The sequence below is a fragment of the Pseudonaja textilis genome, chromosome 5 (genome assembly GCF_049901715.1).
Source record: "Pseudonaja textilis isolate UNSWEBS1 chromosome 5, rPseTex1.2, whole genome shotgun sequence".
In the NCBI taxonomy this organism is placed as follows: Eukaryota; Metazoa; Chordata; class Lepidosauria; order Squamata; family Elapidae; genus Pseudonaja; species Pseudonaja textilis.
This window is the reverse complement of record NC_141994.1, coordinates 32591204-32613501: the sequence shown is the minus strand read 5'-3', so window position 1 is coordinate 32613501 and position 22298 is coordinate 32591204. Positions and strand designations below refer to the sequence as shown.

Sequence of the window (22298 nt, the reverse complement as noted above, 5' to 3'; positions counted from 1 at the left end):
CATGCGACTGTGGCTGATGCCAGGGAGTGCAGAAGTAACCATAACTTCCCCAAATTTCATTCCCATGGGAATAACAGGTCTCAGCATTCTGTAGGTTAGTAAGTTTGAGGTACAATCGATTCAATAATTGTTGCCCTATGACATACTGGTTCACTCAACTGAAGGTTATGAACAGACAGGAATATTATTATTATTATTATTATTATTATTATTATTGTTGTTGTTGTTGTTGTTGTTGTTGTTATTATTATTATTATTATTATTATTATTATTATTTACTAGTTAAGTGTTATGACCCAGATAGACAAAGCAAGCCTCTAGAAAGTCCTTTATTGCTCTCAATAAATATTCCAGACAACAGCCCTCCAACAACTTGTAAGGCTCCATCCCCAAGCTACCCTGAAGGTAGCTACCCTCAGTCCCCCCAAACAATAGCCCTTTATTAGAAATAAAGTCTACAGAATAGGAACACACTCACAGGTCCAGGGTTCCAAGTCCAGTCCACCTGGCTAAGCGAGTCACAAAACAGAGTCCAGGCATAAGAAAAAGGACAAAGACAAGTCACAAGGCAAGAGGCAGTTCTAAAGGCAAAGCAAAGGGCCAACAGCAGTCCACAAGATAAAGGCAAGGTCCAAGGCAAAAGACAGAAAGCAGTCCTCAAGGCTAGGCAAAGCAAAAGGCGAAAAGCAATCTTCAAAGTAAGGCAAGGCAAAAGGCATGAGTCAAAACCGGGAGAGTGTAAGCCAAAACAAGCAATTCTTCCTGGCAAAGTCTAACTCCCCATGGCTTCTACTTAAGTCACTCCACTCCAGGTGTTCCTTGTGAGGAAGGTTGGGGCAACCTTCTTCCGAATAGCCTTGCAGCCCTTCTCTGAGCTTGCCTATGCTCCACTCATTGTGCCCTTGGATCAAGTGGAGAAAGCAACTGTTCCTCATCAGAGAGGATCTGTTGCCTATCAGCACCACCGCATGTCAGCAGATGATCCCACCCTGTGTCTGTGAGGGAAGACAGCTCTTCATCTGGTTGACTATCTCCCCCAATGCCTGAGGGGCCTGGGACAACATTGTCTTCAGCCTCTGGCCTCTCCAAACATGCCAAGGGAGACATGCCATCCCTGTCCCGGTTATAACTCTTCCTCCTCCTCCTCCGAATGGGCTTCCATGGGACCATGATATTAGAGAATAAAAAGGACAACAGAGACTTCCAGTATTTCATTTCATCTGAAATTGATAGTACAATATGCATGCTTGGAAAACATGAAAACTTCTATTAGAGAGATGAAAAGCAACCCTACATTTTCACTAGAGTGCCGATGTGAGTGCATCTTGAAGGAACTGAGTTTGCTATCATTATAGTGTGATCCTAAATGTGCCTGGGGCATCAGCAGATGAGCAAACAAAAATATTCTAGGTGCCAGAAATATAAAATTCTCATAACAAAATTTGATGTTGTACAGTCAACATGATGTTCTTATTTATAAATCTCAGTAAATTGAAACCATGGTGAAATTTTCTGTTTTTCTTTTCATCAATGGTTTTAATGTATTATTCATACCACATGCATTTTTCCCTCAACCAACAAGAGCTTCAAAACGTATGTAAGGACTATTAAAAAACATGGATAAATTATGTTTATTAATTATTGTTGTTAAGTAGCCTGCCTCTGATAAAGAAGTACAGAATCAGGTCTTAGCAGAACATCTGTCACAGAGATGTTCATATAATAATAGGTACTTGTGGATTACCTATCATTGTTGTTCCTGTGATTGAGCTTAGTGTTCCCATGATTGTTAGCATATGATAACTTTTCTTATGTATACATTTTTGTTGACTTATATAGACTTATTGTGCCCAAAGTTACTAGATATAAATGGAGCATCATTTTTCTGCTCATGTATCTGCCCAGTATCTGGACACCAATATCAGTAGCCAACCAAAACCATCAATAACCATCAGTATCAATAGTTGCCAGCTTTGTTATCAATAACCAGTAATGATTGACAGCTTTACCGTACATGGATTTATTTATGTCCCATTCACAACTTTCAAGTTGATGATATCCCCATAATTTATGATAGCAAACTTCATAGTATAATTATATGCTCTGATTCATCCATTCTGCCAACATTCCATCAGCCAGCTTGATTGGATGACTTTTTATTCTAAAGCTGTAAATGTGGAAGGAATATCTCTCTGTGTTCACTTTCTCCAGTTTGTATCGGTCCAATTTACATGTGTTTTCTAACTTACATGTGTTTTCTTTAAAAATGGGACATAATGAAAGATGAACAATGGGAAAGGCAAGTGTACATTCTTACCTCTCTTCCATTCTGCCTGGTGATATCATCAGCTTTTCCTTAGAAAAATATTTGGGAACTTATAAGGTGTGACAAAGATTTTGTATGACAAAATTATTCATGATAAATAGATTCTCCTGACTAAATTGTCAAATTGTTAAAGCAGCAGGGACCATTTTAACAGCTATATAATGCAAATACTGTAGCCCTTCTCTTGACATTCCTATATGCAATGTTTTTAGAATAAATACTTTAAAATAGAAGCTTAAAATAAATCTATAAGAGAATCTCATGCCAAGGAAAATAAATAAGAAAGAGCTAGCAACAAGATTTATTTATTTATTTAGTGTCGGAGACTACATTGTTAGTACAGGGCAGTTATTTGGCTGCCTAAAACTGCTAGTCCATTTGGTTCATGCTTTCTTTTTCCAAAAAATAATTATTTCAATCTGCATATGCACAACAATACATTAACAGTGTGGCATCAATATATCATACATTTTAGTATAGGCAAAATTAATAATATCAATCATATCTCTCAATGCATATATTTCACAAATTCATAATCCTTCGATGCTTATTTTCAACCTTTTAAAACTCTCTCCAAATGCCTACCACCATATCAGTTAAACATACCTAGTAATTCCATTCTTCAATTTTCTCCCTGCTTTTATTTTATTTTTTAAAATAAAAAATTATCATTTGGCAAGCAGTGTGGTTCCAGGTTTCACATCTCAATACAAACATGACCATAGTTACCTGTTCATTATATTTGTTTGGCTTCATATTGCATCATCCTTATTATTGTTAAATATTAAGCTTATCTTATCCAATTCCAATTCATGTTATAGTAATACATTCTCATATCTTATTTTACAATATTATCTAAAATTCTCGTCTCATTTCTGTTGTCATTTCTCATATTACTTTTTTCTGTCACATTTGTCATTTTATCAATCCTTATCTGTAAATATAATTGTCCCCTATGGTTAATAATTTGGTTCATGCTTGAGGGCTATCCAAAGTATACCACAGAGAGTGAACTAGCTCCACTCTCAGAATGATTAATGGCATTCTGCACTGTCATCTGGGGCTTTTCACCTTGCTGATGTTGCCTTATGTTCAAGCGTCACATTGAGGAAGGTCCAGCACCAGTTGGGATCATACTTCCGCATGAATCATCGTTGTTTTTCCCATCAACTTTAACTACTTGCATGTAACATGCTTTCAAACTGATAGGTTGGAAAAAGCTGAGGCAAGTAACAGGCTCACTCCATTACATGATGATAGGACTCAAACTGCCGGAGCACAGACCTTTTCCAATGGATTTAAACCACTGAGCCTTATCCAGCAAAAGGAAAGGATCTAAACAGCAGTGAGAAGAAAACCAATGGACTTCGAAACAAATGGGAGACAGACAAGGATGGAAGTATTAGTTCAGATGGCAAAATGATAGGCTGCTGGGTTGGAGTAGTGAAAATGATCCCACTTAGGCAGGGTTCAACAAGGTCAAGCAGAACAACTAAGAGGATCCAAATGCATGATGAGAACTCAAAAACAATGAAATTCTATCACCTGACCTTTACTCAGTTCTGCTTTTTCAGTAGGCTATCAATGCATTTATTGGAAATTCTATTGTAGCTAAAATCATACTTAGTTACAGGAAACTCTGTGACTTGACATTTGTGAATCCATAATTTAAAATGGAACATAAACTAATCCCAATAATGTCAGAATTTATGCTGATTGCTTAAACTACCAATATTCCTCTCCCAGTAGCTTTTATGCATATTCCATCAGTGGACAGTTTTTATTTTCTTAAGCTTCAGAGATTTAAACAGAAAGATGATGACAGATGGTGAGTGGGTGAAGATTAATCTGTAGTTACATAGAGAATAGCAGTAGAGACAATTAATGAATGATACGATGAGAATATATCAGTAGGACACTGGCTGCCAGGAAAAAATGAATCCTGCTAGAAAAAAAATAGGTGTAGATGCTAAGTGCTTCAGCTTAGTTCATGCTTATCAAAGCTTTTGATTGGGATTATGTATATTTTTCTCTCTGTTCCCCAATATGCACTTTAGCCATCCGCTTCCCAATGATTCTACTTGATATATTAAAAGAATCTCAGAAGTATTTCTGCAAAATATTAAATGTCAAAATGTAGAGTATTTTTGTTAAATTTGTATGGGGCTTCAGGCCCCTCCTTAGATTGTAAAAATTCCCTGATGTTCACATGAGTCAAGTTTCTAATGCTAGAGACAGATAATTTGTTTCCCATAGCTGATCCTGTGCTGTGCTTCTACTAATAAACTTCCTGTTTGATGTGTTATTGTGAGACATGTATAATCTGTGTCAGACAAATATTTGAAATATCCTGTCTGCATCCACTCACGTAAGATAGCAATTAAAGTTGTAGTTACTGATAATTATGCATATGTGAACTGAGTTTGTCTCTCATGATTGCTGGCAAGCACCCCATGCTTACAAGATCTAACAGTATGCCCAAGAGCAATCCATGCTAATATCCAACAGGAATGGTGGTAACATGAAATGCAGCGGCTCTAATGTATGACTGTTGGATACTTATTTCAATGAAAATGAAATATAATTTAAATGGTATATTCATAATGGGGATTTTTATCCCTCTAGCAATTTTTCTATCCTCCTTGCTGTTTTATTCATCAGAATACACCACATAGATTCTGCACATTAATGTGATAAGTACAGTCCATGTCAGTAGTAATCACCAACGAAGCTGAAATTCCATGCATAATTTCTTCACTGAAATTAACTTGAATTTAAACAACACATATTTGCAATGGACATATGAGCTTAAGAAAAAATACAGGCCAAGTTCAGATGAATTGCTTGTGTTTTCTTTGCCAAGCATATTCAGTGTGTCAAATGGATTTTGTGCTATTTTTTTCTAAGCTACACATCAGTTGCTTTATGTCAATTGGTAACATATAACTCATTATACACAATAAAGTCATTATGTATTTACAAAACTAAAAGCAGCTGAAGTATGTTTTCTTCTTCTAAACTACTCCAGTGTCTCTGCAGTACAACTTATCTTTATAGAGAAAGTGAGTTTATGGATTTAAGAAAGAGATGCCAGTTTTCTGAGGCTGTTTTCTTAGTTGATTTTTACTAGATAACCAAGAAGAGAAGCTATCAAGATGAAATATCATGGCAAAGAAAGTACATACTTCATGGCTGGGAAAATATTGGAGAAAAATAATAGAATTTTATGTTACTTCGGTTGATTTTGATTTCATTTTATCATGGCCTTTGGCAACCTAAGAAATGAAATAAAATGAGACATAGAATGGACTCTATCAAAGCTAGCAAATTATTTGCCAACATCAGATGATGTAAAACACAAAAAATTATTAGTTAATTCATTGTTGTTATCTTTTGTTAATGAGTCATAGTAACAGAGGTTGTTTTAAAGTTGTTTAGGACAAAAAAAATTATTTATAAAATTCAACCTATCTGGCTAGAAGAGAAATAATTAGAAAAGAGTAGAATAGATCTAACAATTAAAAAGGTAACATTTCCTAGCTCAAAGTTAAGGTAATTGGACATTTCTACCCAAACAGGTTAAGAGCCACAGGCATAGTTTAGCATTCACTGAATGGGGCAGCTATTTGTGGCTTCAGTAGCTAGTGCCATTATTTAATTAAATTTAGATTCAATGACCCTTAACAAACTTGTTCCAATAATATAAATGTGTGTCTAATCAAACAAGTTTTATTTCTCATACTAGATTTATTGATTGAATGTAAATGCATTAATGATTTGGATATTATATTATATTTTATATATACAAGTTTCAACAATATAATATAATATCCAAATCATTAATGCATTTACATTCAATCAAATTTTATCTATAGCCATACACGAACATTTTGAATAAACATCAAATAACAAAAAGTAATAAAACTGTATGAAAAATAAAATTTGTTTGATTGGAGACACATTTATATTATTGGAACAAGATTATTAAGGGTCATTGAATCCAAGTTTAATTAAATAATGGCACTAGCTATTGAAGGCACAAATAACTGTCCCATTTAGTGAATGCTAAACTATGCCTATGGCTCTTAACCTGTTTGGGTAAAAATGTCCAATTATGCCATAAATGTAGTGTGAAAATTGTTGTTCAGCTATTTGGAGTCCACATCTAATCAAATCAAAATATTTTTCTTCATAAATTGTCATTATTAATCAATAATATAAATTGCAGTGTCATTATTTCCATATTACACCAAAAGCTGAGCTGAGTGACTGATGGAATAATACTGCTAATGGGATGGGTGGATTAAACAGGATGGCAACCTGTGAAACAAGTGAAGCTCATGTCACCACCTCATTGCTGAGTGTCCTCTGATAACCAGAACCTGTTATTTAGATTGCCACAACATTTTATCTAATAATAGGTCTAATCATAAATATCAGATACCTTCAAGGACGGTCATTCAGTCAAGAACTGTCTTCTCCAAGCCTTCCTTTTCTTCTGACAGGTCTTTCTCCAGTTTCTTTACTTTCTGGTTCTCGTAAGCTGCAAGAGCAGCAGGCACCCGAGCTGTATCCCAAAGGAGACAGTCTCAGTAGTTCTGGGACCAGTTATGCAGGCAATGACTTTACAGGGACTGAATGGGAATTGCTCTCTATTTCTCTGTTGACTTAGAAACCAGTGCATGATTAGAATGACTCACACCCTCTTCAGAAAATGAGATAGTCAATGAGAGACATAGACCTGGGAGCATCAGCCATATCAAAGAAAACTAGAGAAACCTGGATATTACCTAAGGTATAGTGTTCTTTCTTTCTTTCAGACACAGCAGAACAAACCTCCGTTAGGCAGGGCTGAGATTTTTGATGCAAATAAGCTTAGTATTTTACTTCTTTTATATTTAAAAGTATAACCTCAAGGCAAATAATGTCGTTAAAGGTACTGTCATGAAAATATGTTTTTGCCCAATTTCTCTTAATTTTATTCCTGGGGTTACCTGATCTTGAAAATATCATCTTTTTAGTGCTTCAGTCTAATCCTCCACAGTATTTCCAGGTGAAAAGTTCAATTTTTTAGTTCAATTTTTATTTGAATTAGAACTTTTGGTAACTTTGATGCAATGGCAGTTACTACTGTTTTAACAGCCGTGGACAATGTAAACTGTTTTTAAAAGGTCCAGTTTTACTTGTTAGTTTAATGAGGATTGCATTTTTAGGTTTTATTTCAATAAATTAATACAAATTATTTGGTATGCTTTCTGTAAATTTCATGATAGGAGAGGCTAGTTAACATAAAAGTAAACATTTCATTTTTATTCTATCATGTCCAGTGTGAAAAATTGGTAGCCCCTGAACCATATTTGGTTTCCAAAGTGATTTCATTTAGTTTCTAATTATTCTCTTGGCTACTAATCAAATATTTTAATATGTGCATTATAAATATTGATTTGTTGTTTCATTCAAAAAACATATTCACGTGCTGTAAAAACTAGATTGCTCACACTTAAATATTGCTTTTTACATGCAATTTGTCTCTAAAATATTTTGTATACAATTTGCAAGTTATGTCTAAACATATATAATTCATAAGTGTAAGATCAGTGTAGTATTATTATTACATTGAAGATGATGGAGAGCCCAGTTTGATATAACTTTGGATCAATCATTCTTCTAGGATAAAAATCAAAGTTTTAAGAAATAGTTCTGATCTCTAATACAATGCTTGAAAAACCGATCAATCCACATCTTTTAAGCTTTCTTTTATCTATTTGTTTACATACTCATATTAATTTAACCAATTATTATTGAAATTATATCCACCCCCTATTTTTTTTTAGGAAAAAGCCTGAAAAAAAATATTCACATTCATATCTAATAGAACTTGCTTTCCACAAAGGCCAAAGGGGAAAGAAGACATCCCACGTCACAAAGGGCCAAAAATAGTTTGACTTGCCAGTAAAGGGAACTGTGTAACTAAGCACTTGTTACCTTCTAATATTTATGGGTGAGATGGAAAGGATACTATATGAGATATTATTGTTCTTTGGACTGAACTATGATTACTCAAAAACTATGGAGACTCTTTTTTCCCTACCCAATTATTGAATCATCTTCCCCCATCCCCCAAAACTTTAGAATGACCATTTTCATTATACTTTCAGCTCAGGCATAATAATCTATGAATTTGCCAAATGTGCAGTCATGAAACATAGTTCAAGTATAACATCACTTTTGTGATATTTAGTCCTACCTCAAGCCATCTTCAAGGTTTCTCTATTTTTAGACAACTTTCCAAGATGGAAGCTAACTTACTAAAAACTAGCCACCACAACATAATACAAAACACAACACACACAAAATATAATGGTATAAGCAGTAATGGCAGCACTTCTTATCCAATTATGTCATTCCACTAGAATAAGCCTTCTGGCATTAGATCCTAATTTTAAAATATCACAACAATGAAAGTCTGCTATGAAAGTCTTCAATAAAAGTCTAGGCAAACAATTAGGTACCTGCTTCTACAATAGTTGCAAAGTAAAGAGGCAACTAACTTAAAATATGTGCAATAATTTATGGAGCTAACTATATTATAGAAACTGCTAGAACAGTAATCCAAAGATGATAGGCATGAAAAACTTTAGGGCAGCATTACACCTAGACACACTGATATCTTACCTTTTATGACATATATTTCCCTCTCTAGGAAAAAATTAATATTCCTGAAAAGAACAGTTAATTAACTTTACAGAGAGCTTAATTAACTTAGTTTTGTAGAAACCTAAATGATTAAATGTTATGGTTGGCTTAAAATGTTTTAAAATTAAGATTAAAATGCTTTCTTAGTAAAATAGTTTTTGTTCCATAATTGCAGGCAATTTTAAATTAACATAATATATAAAGAAAATATTGGAGACTAAATAAAATCTACTTCAACATTTAGAAATTTATTGACTGATATGCCAAAATTACAACAGGTATTTTATTTGGTGCTGTGCAGAATTCTGGATTCTACAAAAATCTATATTCTTTAAAATAATATATGTCACATCAAAACATCTATCCAAGGAATAGAAAGGATGAAACTATTTATAAATTAGATAATTGTTCAAGTTTCCTGAAGATCTGTCTTGAGATAGATGCTTTTAAACTTGTTTTTAATGAATGGGCTGAATCTAGGAGAAACAGTCAAGTTCATTGTTGATCTTAAATGAAAGTTGTTTGCTAAACTGAATAGCAATAACAGTCATCATAATTGCAAACAGCTACAAAAGGTTCAGCTTCAAACTAGGTCAATAGATTTCAATTGTAAATGTAACGCTGTGTAACAAGTAATGTATATTGGAATAACAAATATCAAATAACAGTTTCATAAGTTCATTACTGAGATCTGAGCTGGCAGGGATATCTCTGTGAAAATCTCAAGCCAGTGTGCAGACACTGTGACAACAGTCTCTCTACTCCTATTCCTAACACACAACATTCTTGACCACATCATACTTGACTCAAAGAGTGCCAAACTCTGATATGTGTGATAATCTTTGAGCTAGCCTGATAATAAACATTTTTCCCCAGAGGATTCAGGATTTATTTTTCATAGTCAATATAACTTTTTTCTCTATATTAAAATAGATATTATGCTTACAACATAAGTCTTCAGGGGGGGACAGTCATATTAACTCTAGCAGGGTCATGGTGTCACAATGCAAATCTCATCCCTTTTTATCTGTGTTGTAATGTTACACCTATGCCCAGAAAGAGCAGAGCTTATGGCATGAAATCATTATACTGTTTTCATTATTCTTTGAAAAGCATGAGAGCCTATGGACACCAAAGCTCCACAAAATCTTCCAGTTCGTGAAACTGTCATTTGAATTCCATGATGCAATTTTCTTACTACAGATAATAAGCAAAAATCTGCAAGTATTTTTGCCAGAAATTTGCAATGTTTGCTTGCTAATCTGAAGAAATCAAATTAGAATGTTGTAAGCTCCCGTTCAAATATCTCTCAAATTTTACTTTTAAGCAGCCTTTTACACTGAAACTATATTCAAATACAGTATAAACCTCAGAGAATGTGCACATGTAAACGCACACATTAATGCACATGTTACACCAAATACTGTTTTCCATCTAATGGTTTAAAAAGTACTTTCTCCCTGTTTGTGAAGACTTTATTCTCCCCCAATGAAACTATTAGGCATTTAAATATTACTAGTTTTTAGTCTTTTTATTTTTATTATATATGTATAAATTAGCCAAATTTTCAGGCATAACCTGGTAATATAATTCATCATATCTATAATCCTGAAACCTGGAAACTGTCTCTAACAGTTGTAGTAACCAGATAAATAAATTGCATTGGGAAGCTGTGTTCCCTGGAGTGGTTATCTTCTCCTTTTGGGTTACTAAGTCACGGCTGCCAGCGTGTGTGGTACTGTATATTCAAACATGAACTCACCTCAAGGAGCAGGTGCCAAAAATGATAAACAGTACAGATCAACAAGGCATAATATGACTAATTAGTGTAGCCTGGCTTCAGAAGATACAATGCTTCCTTTGTTGAATTAAAGGTGCCAGAAGTATTTGAGGAATTTCTAACCAATTAATCTCTTTCCATTGTTCCTTGGAAGATTATTGCCCAAGATATAAGTGGTATGTAAAGAAACTTATCTTAAAGGCTTGTGGAATGGATCTTACTCACAGAGGCTTTCTCATCATGTAAATTGCTTTGTGGCACTTACCCAAGTTCCAAGATGGACAGTGAGATCAGCTTCATTAGGCAGGGATGGTGTGGTGTTAAAAGTAGGCCAAGTGACACAGCCCAAGTAGTTTGTATCTGATCTAATCAGAATTTTCACCTGGCTGAAATATATTTCACAAAGTCAAATAGAAACAACATCACAATTTCTATCTTAAACAAGCCTTCCAACTGGTACCATCCTAGAATTTTCATCTGGATGAACATTCTAGGATGGCACCAATTTAAAGGCTTATTTAAGATAGGAATTGTGATGTTTTTTTCTATTTCACTTTGTGAAATATATTTTAGTACATTTCTCCAAGTATACTTTTTATTTATAATCATGTCCAATGTAAAGAGGTTAAAAAACTATTTTCCCTGATTTAATGCATTTTTATACATTATTTTCACAAATATAAGTATTTTGTTCAAATCTTCTTCTAAGGTACTGTTTGCAAATTAGTAAATAATTGCAAATTTTGAAAGAGAATGAATTTTTAAAGAAATCTAAGTTTGGGTTCACATATTGGTTCAAAAATACAAACTTAAGTAATTCAGTGAAGTAAAATCTCTCTCCTCTAGTGAATGTTCTTCATTTGTTGCTTCTACATAATAAATTAGACCATAGCTTCTCAGACATTGAGTACATTGGCCTGCTAAAATGATAATAGAATTTTATTAACTCACACATACCTCTATGAATTCACTGGGGCTAAGGCAATAAATCAACACACTATTTACATGTACTAGTTACTTTTTAATTGATATATCCCAAGGATACTCATACGTGGTAATCACTCAACTGCCTACTGCACCCCTGCAAAGAAAAATCAGGAGCAATGCCTGAAAAGGGGGGGGCGGGGCGTTTCCCCACTTGCTGGCTAATCCTTGGTAAAACTCCTAATTTCAACTGTTGATTGATGGATTTAATCAATGTCATGTGGGCACTCAGCAAGGTTTCATTTGTCAGGTTGGAATACCAGTTTTCAGTTCAGGAACATGTGATATCCTAAACAAGTTGAGATCTGCAGTTGTTTAATTTCCACACTGCAGGAAGCACTGATTAATGCCAAGCTGAGAAAATGACACCCCTCCCCCCCTTAAGTTTCAAAGTGTCTACTCTAAGAGAAACATGGGAGTGTATCAAATTCCAGTGGTCTGTAACTTCTCTGGCTTCTCATATTTCAGTCATGAGGGATATCCTCCCATGGGCTTTTTAGTAGCTTCTTCTCAGGATACTCACAAAGGATACACACAAAGGCAGAAATTGTTGAAGATATTTCCTTTCCCTGGAAGAACTCTTCCCCAACTGTTGCCCACCAATTTGGTGGAGAATTTTGATACACCATGTTCCTCATCTTTAGAAACAATAACACAAAAGGTAAAGTCTTCCTTCATCCTGAGGACTACACTTTTTGTTCTTGCTTCCTAGTCTAGTTTACAGTTTGGAGATTTCCTGGTGGTAGCCTATGCAAGCACTAACCATGTCTGATCTAGCTTAGCTTTTTGAAAGCAGCTAAGAGTGCTCCAAACTACCCATTATTTTGTTTTATTTCTAGGAAGAATGATAATAATCAGAGGTCAAATTTTCTGGGTGATGCTGTTTCACTTAGTTCTATTACAATACTTTGTGATCTGGCACTGTAGCTCCTGTAAAAGGTCCAAGAATATAGCCAAAAAAAATTTGTTGACCTCATGGTGAACTTAAGGTTATGAAAAGAGGAAATGTTAACATTCTTTAAACTAACATCCATTAATAGTCTGGAATCCTGCAGCCCTGACCTCACTCCCCCAACTCTTGTTCTCTGTTTGAAATGCAAATTGACTTCACACATTGCCATCCTGGGAAAAATGATTTGCACAATTCACGGAGGTCACTCATTAGCAGGGAACTGTGTGTGCCTTGCAAGATTAGCACTGTTTGGGTTTGTTTTGCAGACTCTGCAAATGGATGTAAACAAGTTGAATATCACTTTGCTTCGGATTTTCCGCCAAGGAGTGGCTGCTGCTTTAGGACTCTTGCCGCAGCAAGTGCATATCAACCGACTGATTGTAAGTGGCTTCGTTTTGTGTTTACTATTGCATAGTTTCACCTCCTGGAAATAAAACCAACAACCCTGAACAAATAAATGGTTCTATATACCTGCTAGCTATAGAAGTAACAGTGTGGACAAGAAGGTTCTCTGTGTAATATCAGCCCAAATCCATTGCAGAATGACAGCCTTTCTACTGAAGGTTATGGTGGTCTACAATCTACCACACTGATTCAGTTAACTTCAATGGATAGACAACTTTTCAGTCTAAGAGAGACTGACTGGTGCAAAGTTGCCCACTTAGCTTTTGTTCTGGTTCTCGTCAATTCTAGTATAGCTTCATAACTAGTACACCATATTAATGATAGTTAGGCAGACAGACAAACAGACAGACATCGTTACAGAAATGGAGATAGGGATATATATACATAATACATATACATATACCAACTACCTTCATTTTCCTTGTATGTGCTTGCCACTGCAAGACAAATTTCATTCATGCTGCGAATGCTACAAATCACAGCAGGCCTCCTAGGAGAAGCTTTATTGGGACTGCTTTTTGGCTACCTATAGTCTGAGTAGAAAAAGTAGCCACCCAGCATTAAATGAAGCTATTTGATTGATCTACCAAATTTAATAAGCGCTAATGTGATGGTCAGTCATTTTTTTCTTCCTTGCCTGATGAGGTGATGAGTTGAGTCCAATACCAGAAGTGGACTTCTTTTTTCTTTCTGCTGGGAAATAACAACTGAAATAAAAGTAACTGATAATAATGTAAAAAACAGATGAATTTTTCTCTCCTGGAAACCACTTTTTAAATTTTTCTAGCAACCCCTTTGTTTTGTTTTGTTTTTTGTGATATCCTGTTCTCTTTCTCACCTGTCTGCCAAAAAGGAGCCAGATCACGCTTACGTTCCAGTTAAGGGGTATTGCAATTAGGCTTAGGTGATGTTATCCAACCATGTTCTATCCCTTCCTAAAAGCTTTCTGCAACAGTGAAATTGTCACTAATTAACAAAGCTTGAAATATAACATAAACAGGAAGGAAATCCATATATTTGAAATGTAGTTTGGGATATTCAAAATATCAACTTGGATCCAATTTGAACTTCTAGATAGCTAATTGTAATTAATCTCAACCATCCATTTTTATTATTTGTTTGACACTTGCAAGAACAGTAACTCATACAGTTAATTTATATGTTTATTCTTAAAAAAAAATTTTGAACTATTCTTCTCTTATTTTATGTATTATTGCTAGGGCAAGAGGAACTGTGTTGAACTCTTCATATCTCCAGTCAGTAGTAAAGGAGTTTCTGATACTATCCCATCCAAAGAAGTACTACGATCTCTTAATATCAACATCCTACGCCAAGGATTAACCCAGTTTGGAATTACAGAGATATCCCCAGAGGTAAGCAACTGTATCAATATTATAAAGTGCTAATATGTTACTCATATATACTCCTTTAAGACCTGTTATTATTTTACAAACTCAGATGATAGCAATAGTAATAGCACTTAGTCTTATATACTGCTTTATAGTGCTTTACAGCCACCTCTAAGTGGTTTACAGAGTCAGCATATTGCCCCCAACAATTTGGGTCCTTATTTTACCCACATTGGGAGGATGGAAGGCTGAGTCAACCTTGAGCCTGGTGAGATCCGATCTGCCAGATTGCAGGCAGCTGGTTGCAGCAGAAGTAGCTTGCAATACTGCACTCTAACCACTGCATCACCGATAAACAGTAAATAAAGACCTTTCTAGTATTTTCTAGATTATAAATTCCTAAATTCATTGTGCATCTAAGGGAATCAAGGTGCTAACTAAAACAGTACATTAAAGGTTCTTACCCTTTAAACAGGATTAATGCACAGCATATTGGAACTTTGTTTTCATTCCATGGTTAGAAATCAACCCAGTGAGGGTCATCTGGTATCGGGCAGTATCACGAGGGCTGATTAATAGAGTTCCTTTTCTCAAAAAGTTCAAGAAAGTACAGATGGATTTTTTCTTTATTTTGTATAGTAAGCTACAATGAAGTCAAACTGAGTGAAAGTGACTGACTCAAAGTCATATGGTCATCATGTCAAGAGGAGATTTTCCTCAGCATAAGCTTTTAATGATTGTAACCCTGATAATGTTATAGGTAACATTAGGCTACTTGTTACTACTCTTTGCCTCTCATCACCTATACTTTGAAAGTAAAGCAGTCCACTACTGTTTTATAATGTTGTTCTACTTTAATTTGATATTACATAGTATGTGTTTGTGTGTATGCAAAAAGAAGTATAATTTTAAAATGACAACAAAAATTTATGATCCCAGCAGTAAGCGTCATGGAATTCAACATGCTATAATTTCAAATTAGTATATATAGGATTGCATATGATTCAAGAAAGCATAAGCTACATTCATTCATATGAGAACCTAATATCAATGTATGTAGACTCTGATGGGTTTTTTTTTAAAGGAGCCTGGTTGGTTCTTTCAGCTATTAGTAATCTATGACTATCACAAAGTGTTGTATCTTATGATTCTTGATTAATATATTTTATTTTTCCTTTATGTACACTGGAGAGCATATGCACCAAAGACAAATTCCTTGTGTGTCCAATCACACTGGCCCAATAAAGAATTCTATTCTATTCTATTCTATTCTATTCTATTCTATTCTATTCTATTCTATTCTATTCTAAACCAAGTCTATCCTGTTTTAAGTGATATGGAGGTTAAAAGTTATTGATTTTAATAAATGCAATGAATTTTTTATTTTTAAGAAAAGATTGGACAGCCATTTGTCTGGAATGGTATAGAGTCTCTTGCTCAAACAAGGGGTTGGACTAGAAGACCACCAAGGTCCGTTCCAACTCTGTTATTCCGTTATTTCATGGATAAAGCAAATAAACAAAACAATTTCTCTATTTTTTTCTTTCTTTCTTTGTCCCATTATTTCATCTCTTTTCCTCACCTCAAGTCGTTTTCAATTCCCAGTGACCACATAGACCTTCCAATGTTGCTACAGTAACCAAGTCTATCCAACAGTAATTGAGCCAATCCAAATGCAGTCCATTTTCTTATTTTTTTCTGTCCACCCTTCCCACCATCACAGCCTTATCCAGAGAGTTGGATCTTCGCATAATGTACAGAAACCAGGCTAATTTTATCCTGGTCATTTGTGCATCGAAGTAGAACTTTGGGTTGATTTATTTAGTAATACATTTTCTTAGCTGTCCATGATATTTTTAGGACTTTTCTCCCATACCAAAGTTCAAAAGCTGTTGAACTTCCTATTTTCCTTCTTCAAAGTCCCATTTTCACTTCCATACAAGGTCACAGGAAATTAGATACGTTACAAAATATAACGATAGCATATCTATCTGGTAGGGTCATCTTATGTTTACTGATGCAAAAATTTTAAAAATAATAGAAATGTATTGAATCACTGAAGCACTGTATGTTACTGAAGAAAGATAAAAATATTATTGAAGAAAGATAAAGATTTATATTAGGTTGGCAATGATTCTCACATGCATGTCCAGAACCATATAATTACTTTTTTTTTCTTTTATGTCTTTATAAGTCAAAGAAAAATGTTTTGCAAGGAAAGCATGAATCGGATAAACTCTGGAGTAAAGAAGGATTTTATGCTGTCATAATCTTTCTCAGCATCTTTGTTGTTATTGTGACATGTCTGATGGTAAGTCTGTTAGCTTCCATTGTCACTGCTTTTGCTTTCTGGAAAGCAAAACAAGATTTACTGGTGCTTAATTATTATTTGCTAAAAACAGTCCAGTCTTTTAGTCACAAACAAAGTTAATGCAAAATGAGGCATAAAGTGAATCTTAATCATGCATAGACCAAGTAATGCTGTCATTCAGATGACTTTGAGGGGGCAATTCCCACATTTTTTAAAGGGTGAGTTCATTTATTTGCCCTCAGCCAAACACATGCTTATAATTGGCACTGTAAATATATGGTGCCTTTAAACAAATAGTAGTTGGAGGGGAGGCGGAGTAAAGCATGAACTGAATCCAGATTTTTCATTCTCCTATTGAACAACAAATTGATTTTTGGTGAATCACAGCAGCTGAATTGGAAGAGCGGAAAAAAATCATACGCTGAATCCATTTTCACACCCAGTTATACATTTAGCTAACCATGCTCTAATAAGCTTATTTGGTCCTTAGCTGGCTAATTTTTAAAAACACAAAGTGCTACCATGTTTGTTTACGCATTTGCTGCTAATTAAGACAAGACATGTATGATGAAATCACAACACGAAACTTGCTCTTTCGCACTTGCTTTCCTGTGTCATGTTCAAGTGCATAATTCATGGGTTTTACATCAGAATGAAATGATGAATTTTTTTTCTCAATTGTCCCACCTCCCATGGTGTCCTTCTTGGGGTAACTATGGATGCTTTCAGGAAAACAAATAGTGTGAAAGTCATGGTAAATATGTATAGAATAATGATGCATTATGACTAGTGCAATTTCCTGTTGTTTATATGCTGAATGATAAAATAGTTTCTAACAGTTATGCTCTGACTGGTAAACCCTAATATATCAAGCCAAATAATTAGCTGTTCATTTGCACAATTTTTATTAGATTCCACTTAGTTTGATTTTTGTTTTTGTCAGCAGTAATATTCCAGGCTTTTCATCTTATATTTCCATCTGTTTTTCTGGACTTGTGGCGATGGATGTCCTTTTTTAATTTTCAAACACTACTGCAGTGCCCACCTGTGAATAGCTTTTTTTTTTTCATTTGAACCAGCGGCTTCTTTCTTTTCTATTTCTTTAATGATTAATGTATTCTGTTCATTCATGCTTAGTTGTAGCATGCTGGTTTACCCTTATATAATAATTTCCTGTCCCATAGGTGGGGTGTAGGTTATTACCACCGCTAGTTGTTATTTTGTGCCTATTCAATTATTATTATGTTCCTATTTATTGTTATTAACAAAGTTTGACAATTCAGACAATTAGAAATAAACAACTGCTCTGTTTATAAAGATCAACCCAAAAAGTGAATTTGGTTGTACCTGTCACATTATCTCAGCCAAAGACAATCCATGGTCAGTTGGAAGCTTGAGCCTGGGTTCTTCCTCATCCTGGCCTAATTTCTTAACTATTATAAACCCCCAAGTAATTAGTTTTTTTCCTTTAGCCTTTTATTTTAAAGAAGCACATTGTATTTACTTTGCATTATTGAATTGATCTTATTGGTTAAGGTTTTTTTAAATTATTGCTATAGGCAAGGATCTCTACCTATTGATTTCCTTTTATAGCCAGAGTTCTGTTTTCTTTTAATTTCACTTCAACATTTATTATTTCCTTTGCCAGTACTATATTTTGAAAAATAGATTGATACAAAGTAGCCTAACATTAGTCTATTTTCAATAGTTGCTTATTGAATTAGTTCCCAGTACAATTTAGTTGTTCCCCTGACAAAAGCAACCCAATAAATCTTGTTGTGAAATATTATGCTAGAAACCCAAATTGCAGATAATACATGCCAAACTAGCTAATGAATGATTTAAGCTATCCATTCAATAATCTGTAGAAAAATGTTTTTTTTATCACTGCTGATCAGGGGTGGGATTCTACCAGTTCACACCTATTCGCTAGAACTGGTTGTTAACATTCTAAGCAGTTTGGAGAACCGGTTGTTAGAAGAAATTACTGCCCTAATCCTGTAAGGAAGGCAGGAAGGAAACATTCTGGTGTTGCTTTTAGAAACTGCCTCTCTGTTAACCCTTATTACAGTCTTGGCAGGACTAGACTTCCTATCTCAGGAACTTCTCTGGAATTTTTTTCCCCTCCTTTGCTGGTACTTTGCTTGTGTAGAGTGACCATTTAAAGTTACAATGGCACTGAAAAAAGTGACTTATGACCATTTTTCACACTTACGACTGTTGCAGCATCCCCACAGTCATGAAAGGCCAGGCAAGGAGATGCATGCCTCGATGTGAGTGATATTAAGTTGGCCACGCCCAGCCAATAACATGACCACCAAGCCATGTCCACCCAATCACATGACCACCAAGCCATGCCCACCAACTAAGCCACGCCCACAGAACCAGTTGTTAAAAAAATTGAATCCCACCCGTGCTGTTGATGCTCTTCATGCCTATTGGTCATTTATCATATTAGTATCTAATATTCTATCCAGTTCAATAATAATCTAGTATGTGCTTTTTTTTCAGAATTTATGGTAAAAACAACTGTTTTCTCTATTATGAACAGGTTTTATATCGAGTGAAAGAGAAAATACAATTTTCTGTGAGACAGGATAAGAACAAAAAACAGGAAATACACCTTTCTCCCATCCCTCTGCAAAGAACTCCATCTGAATATAAGACAGCAAACAGAATGGTCCAATCTGAACAGACCCATAAAGCACTCAATGTTGTAGTAGATCCCCATGGACAATGTACTACTGAGATCAAGCCTCCACTTTCTGCCAATCCATCACCTTTCAAAATGAAACCGGTGGGGCTGCAAGAAAGGTAGGATGAAAGCCGGGTGGACAGAGTTTATTATTATCTCTGTGTAAGGCAGGAAAGCAACTTGACATGCCTATGGGTCTATAGATACCATCCTGATAAATCTCTGTGCCCCATGTAACTTTTATTATTTTTAGGATTACTTTCATTAAAAACAAAGAATACGGATTTGGCATGTTGCTAGATCAAAGCATCAACGTTAAGCGTCATTTTATTTCTAAGAATGCCTCCAATTTCTGTAGGTGGTTTTAGAAAATGAAAATGGTTTACTGGCTATATTTTGGTTTTTAATTTTATTTCCAAGACTATCTTTCAATGCAGAGAAGGCCAAGGCAAGTTAGAGATGGTAAGTATAGTTTCAGAAAGCTAGTCACACCGACCACATGATTCTAGTAAAGAGACGTTTGTCCACAAAGGTGGTGAATAGGCAAACCCCATATGCTTCCCAGGTGACAATAGCCCCCCCCCCAAAAAAAGTTGCCTGTGTTATGGATATTGATTTGATGAGCCTTTCTTAAAGAATGGTTGAGATAGTATTATTGCCTTAAAATATTTATGCTACCTTAAATTAGTAGTAGCATATAAGTATGCACTGTTGTGTGTTATAGGAATTGTTTCCATTGTTTTCCTAAAAGGCCCTGGTCTAAATGTGAAAGGCAAGAACAGAGAACATTCACATCTAAATCAGTGAATATTGTACGGTCTATTGTTCAATAATGCGTAGCTTGCAGAGTTCAAATATATCCCCTTAAGATTTTTGCTGTAGCAATGCAAAGCAAGGCAGTGTTTTTAATCCATGTCAGAGATAAACTGATGCTACGATGATCATTGCTTCCCCTGAATTAGCTTGCACCAGAAATATTTTGCTTCCTTATGGCTCACATTGAATGTTATTTCTTGATAAGCAGTGACACCTAGAGGAGAGAAAATATTGTCATCACATTTCCTATTTAATTTATGATCTATAAGAATGGAAGATGCAGTTACCTTTCCCTTAAGTTCTCAGACAGAAATGAGCAGGTGTTACATTTATGTCATTCCCTCACATACAAAGTTTTACATGATTTCTTTAGAATGGGGAGGGGGGGGTCTCCATTTTTTTCACCATGAATATCCTGTATGGCAGAGCTGTCAAACTTCCGGCCTGTGGGATGGATGCATCACGGTTGGTCATGCCAATGCCTGGTTTGGCAAAGGAAGGAGGGAAAATTCTAATACGCCATATGATGCCACCGTGATGATGTGCGTTTGACACCCCTGCTCTGTGGTTTTTTTTCAGGAAACAGGAAACACGAAGCAAGTCTCTCTGAGCTATGATGTGGGTTTAGAAGAGTGATACAGTAGTATGTCTCCTGGTGTCAATTTAGCATTCTATTTAGGACAAATCATTGTTTGTGTTTACCTGGGAAGATATGTTTGTATAGTTATTATTGGTAAGCATTCATTTCTTCTTCCCACAGTAGATCAAAATCAGCTTTTCTAGCCTTGTGCTCTTTAGATATGTTGGCATGATAGTCTGCAGAATTCCCAATTAACATCTCAACATATTTGGACAGCACTAGATGAGGGAAGGATGGTCTACAAATGTTCTCTGAATAGTTCAGTAGCCTATCAAGTTATATTTCAATATTGCAAGGTGTGTAAAAGTATTAGCATAAACTAACTTATGGAAGACCAATTAGGAAGGTCACTTTCCACCATATCTTTGCAATTAGAGAAATTGACTCATTATGAAGACAATAATTAAGTGTCCTCCACTTTCCAAAGAACAAGAATGGACAAGAATGAAAAATGGAAAGTGGAATGTGTAGCTGTTTTTGTCACACATTATATTAATTGAGAGCCTGTAGTGACCCAGATTCAAGGGCAAAAAGATGGTTAGGAGTGTATACAACTAAGTCCATTTCACCTGCCAATAACTCTTGAAATCAGATGGTCTTTTGGGGGGGTCTATACAAAAAGACTTCTCATTGTCTTTAAAAGTTGTGATGTGCATGCAATATTCCAAGAGGCAAAAGATATCCACAGATTCCCATGATAGAAACATTTATTTTGTGTCGAGTTTAGTATGTTTTCTTCACCTCTGTCTGCTTGCAGATTCAAACTTTACTCCTCATTTTCTTATATTCCAACAAAAGACTGGCTTCAGACATATAGTTCCTAACACATCAGAAAAAAAGAGGAAATAAAAGCAGTATTAAAAATAAATCAGAAAAAGTGGAGATACATTTCATAAAGTAGCTTATTTCTCTAAATTTAAAATTAATAGCAGAAAGACCAGCTGATGTGCATGTCTCTTGTTCATTCTGCTGTTAAGATACTGATGATAGGCATCTGCAAGATCCCCATTCTCCTTAATTTTTAGTTGGCTTTGGACAGGAAAGACTTTAAATAGAAAACCTCTGCAAAAGAAGACTTTTTTCTTAGAAATGTTAAAGTAGGAAATGGTGCTGATGAAATAGAAAACATAACCAGATCTGTTCCTACATAGAGAAAAAATTATCTGTTAAGGATGTATTCAGTCATCATTTTCCACTGAGAAAATATCAACCAAACGTCTCCATTACTCTCATTTATAAGCTGCTTCCTATCTGGACTTCACAGCAATGTACCACTGGAACACAGCAAAATACAACAGCTATAAATCAATTTCTGGGTATAGGATCCCAGCAGTATTGGGGACA

At 35.1% G+C, this 22298-nt stretch overlaps 1 protein-coding gene across 3 annotated transcripts in view; it reads left to right on the top strand.

Moving 5' to 3' along the window:
* PTPRR (protein tyrosine phosphatase receptor type R) overlaps positions 1-22298 on the top strand; it is an 81470-nt gene that overhangs the window by 29815 nt on the left and 29357 nt on the right. Inside the window, exons 1-5 of one of the 3 annotated variants that reach the window (XM_087934456.1) lie at positions 7014-7121; positions 13005-13118; positions 14364-14516; positions 16687-16803; positions 19355-19617. In XM_087934456.1, coding sequence (XP_087790582.1) covers positions 7053-7121; positions 13005-13118; positions 14364-14516; positions 16687-16803; positions 19355-19617 — 716 coding nt within the window. In that variant the 5' untranslated portion in view covers positions 7014-7052. Of the gene's footprint in view, positions 1-7013; positions 7122-13004; positions 13119-14363; positions 14517-16686; positions 16804-19354; positions 19618-22298 lie in introns of those variants that run through there. The other 2 variants (XM_087934454.1, XM_087934455.1) reach the window with 2 other exon arrangements.